Source organism: Schistocerca nitens, chromosome 10, assembly GCF_023898315.1.
Source record: "Schistocerca nitens isolate TAMUIC-IGC-003100 chromosome 10, iqSchNite1.1, whole genome shotgun sequence".
Taxonomy (NCBI): Eukaryota; Metazoa; Arthropoda; class Insecta; order Orthoptera; family Acrididae; genus Schistocerca; species Schistocerca nitens.
In genome coordinates, this window is record NC_064623.1 from 29394035 (window position 1) to 29407900 (window position 13866).

Here is a 13866-nt window from a genome sequence, read left to right on the forward strand (position 1 = left end):
GTAAAATGACGCCCAGTAACCAGAACACCAGATGAAATTATCATTGTGCAGGGAACCATTGGCCAAAACTGACAGATGTCAAAAATGCAAATTTCTGTCCTTATTAAATTTGCAAAAGGAAAACAAAATACGTATGTATTAAATGCAAAGAAAGTTTGTGCCCTGTTTGTTTTGAAAATGTTCACACCCAAAAATTTATTTAGCCATCTTTATGAAAGTACTCCATTGTTGCATTGTTCCCACTATAGTCGACATCATACAATTTGATATAATCACCTAAAAATTATCAATAAATGATGTTTGATTACTTGTAACTATTATTTGTTAAAATTAATCATTCATGAAATTGTATTTAATTTAAAATAAAATCATACATGAAAGGGTTGTGGCAGAACCTCCCAGTCCTCATCTGCTACATTATCATTAGCCAGTGAATAGCCTGCGTCCTGTAGTAGGTCTTTTAGTTTGTCCTAAAGTAGAGGTAAATGCCAACTAGCGATTTTCACAACTCACCACAGTCATGACACACGTGGATGGAGTCTACGGTAGTGGACACACATTTTTATTGGGCAGATATATTTTAAGTACAAGCATTTTTTATTTTTATTTTATTTATTTTTTAATTTTTATTTTATTATTTATATATTTATTTATTTTTTGATTTTTTTGTCACTTTTAAACACCTTCCGTAGAACAAATTGTCTTCAGTTGTGGACACGTTTCATACTTCTCTTTGTATTTACGCATGGGTCCAGGCCTAGGGCATCAATTTTTCTAGCAAGAAAAAAAAGGGGAAGAGCAGTAATGGTTGTGGAAATTCTTATTAGTGAGAGGGAAATCGTAGGAAGACGGATGGAGGTGTGCGCATTATGCAACTATCAATGCTGCCTCTGCAATGTTTTTTCGTGGCAAGGATGCATCTGATGCGGAAACAGAAGCTTTGATGTAGCTTGGTATCTTTATTATTGTTTGTATGTATTTCCTCCTGTTTTATTAATTTGGTGAAGTTCTGGTATAAAGTAAACGTGAGTATGTACTGTTGGAAATGTCTCAGTTGCACAGGTTATAGGAAATTAGTTGAGCAAAAGGGGAGGAGGGAAAAGGAAGTGTTCGATCAAATACCAGTGGTAAACACAATTTTCGTTAACAAAGGACTAGATTCTGTAGCTGCAAGTCCTTCCTTCGAGTTCTTCCTTTCCTGACATCTTGAAACCTAGAAATGATACTCAGTGCACGGCAGTTGTGGATGAAAAGCTCAACATTAGTGTTGATAACCAACATATGAAATATTCCACAGCAAGTGAACCAAATTAGGTCTAGGGCTGTTTACAATTGATGACGAGCCCTTCTTTTGGGAAGAAAAGAACCAAAAGATTACATAGTACAAAACGGAATTAATAAGAATAGAATCTTGGATTTTGCAAAGCCGGAACAAAGATATCGTGATAAATGAAGATTTATTTCCAAAGATTTGTTTGAAAGGAAATTGTTGAACGGAGATGTGGTGCAACATGATTACTTGATTTACTCTTCCAGTCTGGGGTCCCTGTACTGTGCACCATGTAAACTGTTTGGGATTTAACCCCAATTTGGTACAAGTGGCCTTAGTGGTTGGAAACACACTAATCAAAGGGTAATTGGGCATAGAAATTCCTGTGCACATCACGAGTGTGTTAAGTTTCAAAGAAAGGAGAAATACTGTATGTTGTGTTGATAAACAATTTATTACTCAGTTGCAAGAAGTAGTAAAGTATTTGTGAAATGTACTTCAGAGGGTGTTGGCTATAGCGGAAAAACTTTCTTCTAGGGCATTGCTGTTTTACGGAGATGAAGTACAGACTGCTTCTTTAAGGACAGGTAATTTTATGATGTGTTTAGAACTGATAGCTGAATCTGATCCATTCTTAGCTGGTCATACAGCTAAATAAGGAAACCCGTGTAAAAGAAACACCTCATATGTATCATTTAGGACTCGTGAAGAAAATATAAATACTATAGGGAAGACTGTCACAGAAGAGATCTTGCAGGAGATAGTCGATGCAAAGTATTTCTTCATTATTTTCTTGTCTACCACTGGTGTTCCACACTGTCATCAGTTAAATTTCATTATATAATATCTGTATAGATGCTGTATACCACAGGAGCGTTTTGTAGAAAAAAATCGAAACAAAGCTTTTTCAGCTGCTTTACAAGATGCCGCAAAGTGCAAGCATCAGTTGTCTATAAAGGACATGAAACCACCATACAAATTGATGACCATTATCACTGGTGAATATAGTGTGACCATTCCAATTCATTAATTTTTGAAATGTCTGCATGCTAAATTTGTGGATGTTAATTTCTACATCTATTTCCATACTCCGCAAGCCACCTGACGGTGTGTGGCTGAGGGTACCTTGAGTACCTCTATTGGTTCTCCCTTCTATTTCAGTCTCGTATTGTTTGTGGAGAGAAAGATTGTCGGTATGCCTCTGTGTCGGCTCTAATTTCTCTGATTTTATCCTCATGGTCTCTTCGCGAGATATACGTATGCGGGAGCAATATGCTGCTTGACTCCTCGATGAAGGTATGTTCTTGAAACTTCAACAAAAGCTCGTACCGAGCTGCTGAGCGTCCCTCTTGCAGTCTTCCACTGGAGTTTATTAGCTCCTTAACGCTTTCGCAATTAGTAAATGATCCTGTAACGAAGCGCGCTGCTCTCCGTTGGATCTTCTCTCTCTCTTCTACCAACCCTATCTGGTACAGATCCCACGCTGGTGAGCAGTATTCAACCAGTGGGCGAATAAGTGTAATCTAACCTATTTCCTTTGTTTTCGGACTGTGTTTCCTTAGAATTCTTCCAATGAATCTCAGTCTGGCATCTGCTTTACTGACAATTAATTTATATGGTCATTCCATTTTAAATCACTCCTAATGCCTACTTCCAGATAATTTATGGAATTAACTGCTTCCAGTTGCTGACCTGCTACATTGTAGCTAAATGATAAAGGATCTTTCTTTCTATGTATTCACAGCACATTACACTTGTCTACATTGAGATTCAGTTGCCATTCCCATCACCATGCGTCAATTCATTGCAGAGCCTCCTGCATTTCAGTACAATTTTCCATTGTTAAAACCTCTCAATATACTACAGCATCATCCGCAAAAAGGCTCAGTGAACTTACAATGTTATCCACAAGGTCATTTATATATATTGTGAATAGCAACGGTCCTACGACACTCCCCTGCGGCACACCTGAAATCACTCTTACTTTGGAAGACTTCTCTCCATTGAGAATGACGTGCTGCATTCTGTTATCTAGGAACTCTTCAATCCAACCACACAATTGGTCTGATAGTCCATATGCTCTTACTTTGTTCATTACGTGTCTGTGGGGAACTGTATCAAATGCCTTGCGAAAGTCAAGAAACATGGCATCTACCTGGGAACCTCTTGTCTATGACCCTCTGAGTCTCGTGGACGAATAGCGCGAGCTGGGTTTCACACGATTGTCTTTTTCGAAACCCATGCCGATTCCTAGTCTCCAGAAAAGTTATTATACTCAAACATAATACGTGTTCCAAAATTCGATAACTGATCGACGTTAGAGATATAGGTCTATAGTTCTGCACATCTGTTCGACGTCCGTTCTTGTAAAATGGGAATGACTGGTGCCCATTTCCAATCATTTGGAGCACTACACTCTTGTAGAGACCTATGGTAGACCGCTGCATGAAGGGGGGCAAGTTCCTTCGTGCACTCTATGTAAAATCGAACTGGTATTCCATCAGGTCCAGCAGCCTTTCCTCTTTTGAGCAATTTTAATTGTTTTTCTATCCCTCTGTCATCTATTTTGATATCTATCATTTTGTCACATCTGGATATTTTGTTTTGATCCACCTACCGCTTTGACGTGAGACCAAAATTTCTTAGGATTTTCTGCCAAGTCAGTACATAGAACTTTACTTTCAAATTCGTTGAATGCCTCTCTCGTAGCCCCCTCACACTACATTTCGCTTCATGTAATTTTTGTTTGTCTGCAAGGCTTTGCCTGTGTTTATGTTTGCTGTGAAGTTCCCTTTGCTTCTGTAGCAGTTTTCTAACTCGGTTGTTGCACCACGGTGGCTCTTTTCCATCTCTTACGATCTTGCTTGGCACATACTCATTGAATGCTTATTGCAATTTGAGTTTCGGTTGACAAGTCCAGTTGGATATAACACCACATGATGCACAGATTGTAATATAAGGTAGTAAGGTAGGCTGCCTCGCGAAACAGCATGTCATGGTCCAAATGTGCAGGTAAATTGAGGAGATACAGTGTATCAAGGTTTTTAAATGTGCTATGTCTTCATTTTGTTCTATAAATGTATTATTGTTTTAATGGTAGAAATATTACTTCTCATCTGTTCTGTTTATCTGATGATTCTGGGGATGGCTGAGGCTGAAACACATTAAGGCGTATATGAAGTCTCCATGGGTTGTCAGCCGAGTAGCGTCGTCATCTCGTAGCAACGTTTCGATGGAATGCGTCTCCATCATCTTGAGGCCTGAAGATGATGGAGACGCATTCCATTGAAACGTTGCTACGAGACGACGATGCTACTCTGCTGACAACCCGTGGAGACTTCATATATGAAATTTGTCGTGAAAGCCTGCACTCACATATAACAAAGGTACTTGAATAATCACAAAATCATATAAATATCATGATAGTCACTTATTTTGGTTAAATCTACAGTCGAGATTACAATAACATTTCAGTATTATGACCAGTTTCGGCTTATTTTGAAGTCATCCTCAGATTTTTTGGCCCCCCTATGGCTGGTGCTTGCAGCTCCACAGTTTTTCATGTGATACCACGATGATGCACTGTAACAGCGTGTGATCTTCGTACCATGTGAAAAACTGGGGACCTGCCAGCACCAGCCATAGGGGGTACAAAAAAACCTGAAGATGGCTTTAAAATAATCCGAAACCGGTCATAATAAACAGATGTTATTGCGATATCGAGTATTAATTTGACCAAAGTATAGCACCAGATTGTTGCACTCCAAGGACAATGTTGTCTAAATTTATGAGTCACATATTTCTTAGTTCACACAGTCCCACTTGTCAGTTGGGAAACTAATGTGATATATGTTCATTGTGGAAACAATTGCAAATCTGAATCATTAAAATGCAAGAAATATGTTACTCTCATGTTTTCTACTTCAAAATTGGACCCATGATGCATAAGATTATTGTATCCCCTCTCTGTCCATGAAGAGGGAACTACTAGTTCTGAAAGATGAGTGTAGTTATCTTCTGCTTTTCAGTATGTATATTGACAGGACTTGCAACTTAACATCGTACAGGGAGGTAAATTCCAGACACCCATTCTGTTTTCTTGTAATTTTACAGTTTTGTTAAGCAAATTTTCCTTTTAATTTAATTAATATGACCTTTCTTTTCTTTTACCATGGCAAAGATATTATGTAAGTTAACAAAAGGGGGAGGGTGGGAGTGTGTTTTCAGCTTTTTAAAAAATTTAATTTATGTTCATGTTAGCATAACTTGTACCATCTTTTTTTTCCCCCGATGGTTCTTTGTACTGAAAGCGTGCTTTCCAAACTGCAGCTGTTAGATTTTTTTCTTTTGGAACTTGATGGGCTTACCCCACTAAATTTCATTGTTATTTTGTGAGGCCTCGGTGCTCTGAAATTAGTCAATTGAACAGGTATTAATATTTGAATGTAATGGACAGTACTGCACTTTGTTTTTCTTCCCATAACTAATACTCTGTTTTTTCTTTCCTAGAAATTTTCAAAGTTTGGAACGATTCGGAATTGCCGACTTGTTAATGACATTGTCACAGGAGCTTTCAAGGGTTATGCATTTATCGAGTTCAAGCACGAGAGAGATGCTGTGTATGCATATGGCAAAGCAAAGGGTCTTCTTATCCAGGGGAAGGAGGTCCTTGTTGATTATGAGCAGGAGAGAATTCTTCCAGGATGGGTTCCACGACGTTTGGGTAAGTAGGCAGCGTAGTACGGTCTTTCACTAATTTGTTGTCTAAATGGGAACAGTCTCACTGGTGATGGTTTTATCTTTGTACTTAACCTTCTGCAGGTGTGGTGTTCTCCCCACCAAGATTGGGTGCAGTGTATCAAATTGATCACATCCCTTTTTCACTTTCTTTTTTTAATTTCAATAATTGAAACCCTTATTAATGGCAAATATCTTTACAGAAAGACAAAGGTGACATTAAGAGCACAACAACAACAGAAATATTAGTCATCACTGTTGGACTGTGGTAATAAACAAGGAATTTTACTGCAGTCAGAGCAAAAAGTTTAATGTGTATTGAACCAAATGGCTTATGACACATTTTGTGACAATAATATATGTCAGTCTTTTCTTTATTGTGCAAGTATTTCACCTTTTATTCATGACCACAGTTCTATTTTCTTCATTTCTTCTTCCTTCTTCTCTTCTTCTTCTTCTTCTTCTTCTTCTTCTTCTTCTTCGTCACATGTTGGCCTATAATGCTTTAGCCTCTGCTGAAGATCCATATGAATTCTTGAGCTGTCCAGACTTTTTCCATCTAAATGAAGCAAAGCTAATGCATTGGATAATCATTTCAGGAATCCTTTTCTTCTGAAAAAATTTTGTGGTTGCAAAAATAAATTACTTGTGTATTGGTTCTACTCGTATTGATTGTTGCCAAAAATTTAATGGTGAGCCAACGGTGAACATTTCTTGCAACATTGCATGAAATGGTCAACTTATCTGTACTCTCAGCTCCACCTTTGCTGATATTGTATAATGTTGCTATGGATGACTTCTGATTATCTTCTATGGCAGCATTTGTTGACTTATTCTCATGCAGGTGTGATGCCAGAATTACACGTCACTTTTTTTAACAACATATGAGGGTTGCCCAGAAAGTAATGTACTGCATTTTTTTTTCTCAGCCTTAAACAATGCTATGAATGTGAAATGTTGTGTATGCATTATTCGAAGTCTCCTGAGGGAGCGTGCCAAGTTTCCATCACTTCTAACAGGTAGCGTAGCTGTAGAAGAGTTTCAAAATGGTGTTTGTATGTGATGTATGTTACAAGCAACATGCTGTCATTGAATATATCACTGCAGAGAAAGAAACTCTGGGGAATATTCATAAACGCTTGTGCAAATTCTGTGGAGCATCTGCTGTCAACAGAAGCACAGTTAGTCACTGGGCACGGATGAGGTCATCAGAAGGTGGTTCGGCAGAGCTCCACGATTTGCAGTGGTCAGGCAGCATTGCAACATATTTGCCCCTCTGTGCTGCACGTAACATAATGTCCTGGCAAGCTAGGGGCAGCAGGTGTATTGTCCACATTTTTAAAGTTATTTAGCTACATTTAGGGGATGGCCACACACCCGTATCATCACCCAGTCAATCGACATACTGACAACACAGAAATTTAAATAATTGCTGGTAGGATTGTGAATGGTGATAAATTTAAATACAATTCACATCTCAGACGAATTGTATTTAAAAATAAATAAAGGTTATTAAATAGTTTAAGTTCCTGAATTCAATTGTTTACAGAACAAAATGCTTTACATCAGATCGCTAAGAACAGCACACCATGTTAAGTTTGATAGCTATCAAAAATATAATGAGTCCACAGCTTCAATTCAGATGTCAAGGTCCTAACCAGGGTAATTGGCAAAAAATTTACAAGTCCCACTCAGGTTAACTCGCAGAAATTATAAGTCCAACTCTAGTTAAGTGAAGAGAAGCAGAAGCTCAGCATTTGCTCCAGAGAATCAGAGGCCCTCCTATGTTAATTATCAAAAATTTGCTAGCTCAACCCTTGCTCACACGAGAAGATTAAAGTTTTTTTGTGAGCTGACGAAAATATTCTAAGTTCAGTGCTGGCATTCAGGAAATCTGTCTGGCTCTGACTAGTGAAAACTTCTCAGTGAATATCACAAGCCCACAGTGCTGTATTGTGAAATATTACATGCCCCCTGACTGTTCTAAGAATAATTCTAAGTTCGCAGTGCTGTTGCTGAAAGCCGACCGGAGTGGCCGAGCGGTTCTATGCGCTACAGTCTGGAACCGCGCGACCACTATGGTCGCAGGTTCGAATCCTGCCTCGGGCATGGATGTGTGTGATGTCCTTAGGTTAGTTAGGTTTAAGTAGTTCTAAGTTCTAGGGGACTGATGATGACCTCAGAAGTTAAGTCCCATAGTGCTCAGAGCCACTTTGTTGCTGAAAATTACTGTAAGTCCATGAAGTGGAACTCTGAAATTTTAATTAACACTTATATGAAGCTACTGATTCATCGCGAATTCAAGAGTAGGTCTGTCCCATGCGGCGACAAACAACAGTGTCCTGAGCCAAGATGGCGGTGGCCATTTTATAGATTGCAATGTAGATTGGAAAACTAGCTCCATAGATGTAATGAAGTGCCTTAGTTCAGGAAGACATTGGACCTTAGGTGCTAGCAATTTAATGTTATAAATTGTAGTTTGATTTTTGGTTGGCCTAAAGTGTAGTTACAGTGGACCTGGCTCTCTCATTGTGTGCTACTATTAACAATTTTTTATCATTGGTCACAGCCCATCGGGTGACAGTATTCAATAGCCAGATCACTTGAGCTTGTAATCTTGGTTGTCATAAATATTTAACTGTTTCTTCTGAATGTTTCTCTGTTTCTAAGGCAGCCTAATACCACAGCTTAAATTGGGGTGGTATAATGAGAGCAATAAAATTTATAATTTAATACTTGGCTGTTTTTTTTTCTGAGAATGTCATGATTTCTGAGGTTGTGGTTAGATTTGGAGTTAACAGAACAGCTTAAACAAATTACCAGCTAACTTCATTTATGAAGGAAAGGAAATTACAAATGGGCAAGGTCACTGGTTACCCAGGTCTTGCCTGATTCATCGTGTTAATTTCGTATCATTCTTTGCACAAACAGTAATCAACTGCAGCATACAACAGAAAATCTGGGTACATAGTGAGTGCAGTTTTATCTCCATTTGTACTGTCACTGCAAATACTCTACAGAAGATGTATATTATCTCCAAGGTGGAGGTTTTGGTGGCAAGAAGGAATCTGGGCAGCTGAGGTTCGGCTGTCGAGATCGTCCATTCCGAAAGCCCTACACATTGTTGGATGTCTAACATTTTGTTGGTTAACCTTCAGACTGCCAGGTAAGTGCTCTGCAAAAGTGACATGTGATATAATCTTTGCTTTGCCATTTTTTAAATGTTACTGATTCGCATTTATGGTCCACATTTCTGGTTATTCACGTGGCCAAAATTGCTTAACATCACAGGGCACAGGTAACTAGCCCCTATGTTTGAAGGACCATTTCTCACATTTTGAACTTCAAAAGAAAGAAAGAAAGAAAGAAAAAGCTCAAAGAATACTTAATTTACAAAAAAGCAGTAAAATGCATCATAGATTCAACTATTGTATTCCATAGAGTTTTTCATACAGGAGAAATTTTAGGGATGTGTAACAAGGCAAGGTACACATAAACTAACTAAAGCACCTGTTGGTGTAACCATTTTGAAGACGCTCATGAATACATTAAAGGAGATGAGCACCATTGATGTTCAAGCACATAATCTACTAATGAAATTGTGGAAAAAGCTGAAAGCAGTGATTACAAATGATCACAAAATCACAATGAGAGAAGTTACTGATGATATTGGCATATCAGTTGGCTCATACACAACAAAATTTGTTACAAAATTGTTGAATTTTGAACAAAACAGTAGCGAATGCAGGTTGCTCAGGTGTCAGCAGTGGTGGAAAAACTGCAGAAACATGTCATAATATGATGACACTAGGGCTGAACATCATGTTCCTAACTGAATTAACAGCATAACCAAAGGAATGTTCATTCCTCAACTAGCTGGTTTTCAACCTGGAGATAGTGCTACAGTCGGATACTGAATCTCACTCAACAAACTAAGAATGGTTCCGAACTTTGCTAGATAGCTGGAGTTGTGTTTGTTGACTTAACAGTTGCCTGTAAGACTAGCAGCCAAAGAAAGTTGCTGAAGAAAATTTACCAGCTCGCCAGTGATTGCCAAGTAATATCCCTCATAGGCTCTCTCCTCCGGAGAAGAAGATTCCAGATCTTCCCACAGGTTAAGAAGGGCTGATGACCCATACAAAAGAACAGCCTACCTCAAGGTAGTATGCTCACTCCTCTGCTTCTTAATATTTACACAAATGTTCAGTCCTCTATGGAACTCTACAGGCATTTCAGCTGTGCTGCTGATACAGCAGTGGCTGTCCAAGGGAAGACATTTGAAGACACGGAAGATAAGTTGATGTTGTTATTGGATATACTTAGCCTTCACTCTGAGGTCAATCGTGTAAGGCCAAATCCCAATGAGACTCATGCGTGTATATTTCACTTCACGAATAGACGAGCTCGGTTTGAAATGGATATCACGTGGCATGGGAAAGGACTTCAACATTGTCCACCATCTGTATGCCTGAGTGTTACTCTTGACCATACACTGTTCTTCAAGAAACATTACTGTAACACCAGGCTGAAGGTCAGTGGAAGGAACAATATTTTGTGGAAGCTCACAGCCACCACCTGGGGAACTAGTCCTCTCATCCTGTGAACCTGTGCTCTTCCTTTATGTGTGTGAGCTGTAGAGGAGTGTCTGGAGTGTGCATGTAGCCACACCAAGCTAGTCAACACTGCAGTCAGTGAGATTGTCCAGATCTTGTCGGGGTGTGTGTTGCCGACACCAGTTGGCAAGCTTTACACAGTTGTTGGAATAGCTTGTGCCCACCCCCTACTCCCATCCCTCCCTGCTGTCAGAAGGGCCACATCTGCTGTTGCTGACAGAATGAAACAGATAAATGAATCCTGTCGTCCACTACATGATCATCAAGTTGCAGTCTGTTGATCGAAATCTAGAAAGAGCTTCTTCTCTAAGGCTCACCACTGGTGGGAACTCTGGAATCTTAACCGCATCACCAGATGGAAAAGTATGCTGCCCATGGATATCCCTGCAAAAGAAGAGGTAGCCCCAGGACACAGTCTGCCCTATCCTGTTCAGAGATCACAAAGTGGTCGTGCCCCTTTGCAAGACCAACATACAAAAATGGGGGGATCCTCCCAACTGATGCAGACCTTTCCTTTGAGGTGGAACAATGCGAGATGCAGCCACTTGCTTATATGCTCTCTACTGGAACAATCTTGCACAACATACAACCTGATTGAGGCAAATAACAAGACCATCAGAGTTGCTGTGTTCTGGAAGTGCTGACCATATACAGAAATGAATGAATGAACAGCTTAATGCATCTTGCGTTATTGCTGCAAGGTTGAACAATCGGTAAGGAGCACTACTTGTAAGTTCAGCACCATATGCTTGAAGCAGTCTGAAAATTCTGTGATTTGTGGTGGAACAATTACTGGCTTTTGTACCATAATAACGCACATGCTCACAGTTCATTGCCAGTTCCTAAATTTTTGAGTAAAAACAATACTGTAATAATGCCCAGCTTCCATATTCACCAGACACAGCCTTATATGACTATTTTTGTTCACAAAAATAAAGAAAACGTGAAAAAATAACTTCTCTAAGCAAGCTAAAAGCTATCTCAAAGATCAAGTTTCCAAGCACTGTAGTATTGTTTGCATAAAAAAAATTATATTTGTAGAAATAAGATGTTTTTATTTTGCAGGTGATTTGTTTGGAACATAAATCTAATTTGCTTCACCCATAATCAAAATTTGATCAGGCAGTGTTAAAACTTAACTTGATGTCCAGGGTTCTTTGTCATAAATATAACCTGACAAATTTCAATGTGACTTTTGATTTATTCTTCATAGATGTGTCAAAAATACTTACAAATTATGTACAACCATTGCTTCATTCCGGTCGTCTAGATTGCCTTATAACAAATTATGTGACTCGTGACTTTAAACAACTTAAACTGAACTGCACTTGTGCCAAAAACTGTACTGTGCAGACTGTCTCATGTGGACGCAACAATTGTTGAATATATAAAGACATAACAGTCCAAAATTACAAATGTGTTATTAAAACAGTTACATTAGTTAACTTACAGTTTACCTATTCACAAATTTTAAGATGTGGCATTATGCCTTAGAGAAAGAAGGAAAATGTTTAACATAAGCTGAATTTGAATGAGATTTTATTTTTTCACTAAATTTTATAAATTATGATTTGTAAACAGTTAGTTATAAAGAATAGATTCCTTCTTAATTACATAGTTAAGTTTACTAACATTTACACCAGATCTTGTTCAGGAGTTGAATATTTTAGTTAATGTTGTTCTGCAATAAGTTGTGGTGTAGTTAGTTACGTGTTCCATAGTTCATGGAATGGTGGTAAGGAATGAAAGAAGAAGCTGCCTGGTAGAATTGTGCACAGAGCATAACTTAATCACAGCTAACACTTGGTCCCAGAATCATGAAAGAATGCTGTGTACGTCGAAGAGGCCTGGAAACTCTGGAAGGTTTCATATAGATTACATAATGGTAAGACAGAGATTTAGGAACCAGGTTTTAAATTGTAAGACATTTCCAGGGGCAGATGTGTATTCTGACCACAATATATTGGTTATGAACTGTAGATAAAACTGAAGAAACTGCAAAAAGGTGGGAATTTAAGGAGATGGGACCTGGATAAACTGAAAGAACCAGAGGTTGTAGAGAGTTAAAAAGAGAGCATTAGGGAATGATTGACAAGAATGGGGAAAATAAATCCACTAGAAAAAGAATGGGTAGCTTTGAGAGATGAAATAGTGAAGGCAGCAGAGAATCAAGCAGGTTAAAAGACGAGGGCTACTAGAAATCATTGGGTAACAAAGAGATATTGAATTTAATAAAGGATAAAATATAAAAATGCAGGAAATGAAGCAGGCAAAAAGGAATACAAATGTCTCAAAAATGAGTTCGACAGGAAGTGCAAAATGGTTAAGCAGGGATGGCTAGAAGACAAATGGAAGGATGTAGAGGCAGGGGTAAGGTAGATACTGCATACAGGAAAATTAAAGAGACCTGTGGAGAAAAGAGAACCACTTGTATGAATATCAAGGGCTCAATGGAAAACCAGTTCTAAGCAAAGAAGGGAAAGCGTAAAGGTGGAAGGAGTGCATAGAGGGTCAGTACAGGGGCGATATACTTGAGGGCAATATTATGGAAATGGAAGAAGACCTAGATGAAGATGAAATGGGAGATAGGGTACTGCATGAAAAGTTTGACAGAGCACTAAAAGACCCAAGTCGAAACAAGGCCCCGGGAGTAGACAACATTCCATTAGAACTACTGATAGCCTTGGGAGAGCTAGCCCTGACAATACCCGCTGCGGGTCTGGGGTAAGAATAGGCCTGAGGTATTCCTGCCTGTCGTAAGAGGTGACTGAAAGGAGTTTCAACCATTTCGGCCTTCAATGTAATGGTCCCCATTGGAGTTTGACCTCTATTTTTCAAAATTCTACAGAAGTACGAGCCTTTTGGGGAAGGGCACCTTACGTAGTGTACCATCGGTCCTCAGTGCACTAAGACCTTGGCACTCATCATCGTAACGGCGTCGTAACTGCACCCACTGTTCATCAATTTGGGCCTAAACACCTGATGGGTTGCACAAGTTACGGCCATAGTGCGTCCCCATCTGCACCTACGATCATGATGGATTTCCATGGCACCCGAAATCCAGCATGGTAGCCAGTCCGTTGTGGTGGGGTCATCATGTACCCTCTAGGTTGTAGCCCCCTCATAACACAGGGATTGTACTGCCGATACTGCACCCTCCCCACGTCAGCCAAGGAGTAGATGCCTGTCTACCTGGGGCATCAGGACTCCTGGCAATGGTCATCCTGCCAGGTGGCCCTTGCTGAG

At 39.2% G+C, this 13866-nt stretch overlaps 1 protein-coding gene across 4 annotated transcripts in view; it reads left to right on the top strand.

Moving 5' to 3' along the window:
* Nucleotides 1-13866, top strand: part of LOC126209776 (U11/U12 small nuclear ribonucleoprotein 35 kDa protein-like) — a 99788-nt gene that overhangs the window by 12124 nt on the left and 73798 nt on the right. For all 4 annotated transcript variants that reach the window (XM_049938907.1, XM_049938906.1, XM_049938905.1 and 1 more), the window contains exons 4-5: nucleotides 5780-5993; nucleotides 9049-9173. In XM_049938907.1, the coding sequence (XP_049794864.1) occupies nucleotides 5780-5993; nucleotides 9049-9143 (309 nt within the window). In that variant the 3' untranslated portion in view covers nucleotides 9144-9173. The remainder of the gene's footprint in view (nucleotides 1-5779; nucleotides 5994-9048; nucleotides 9174-13866) is intronic.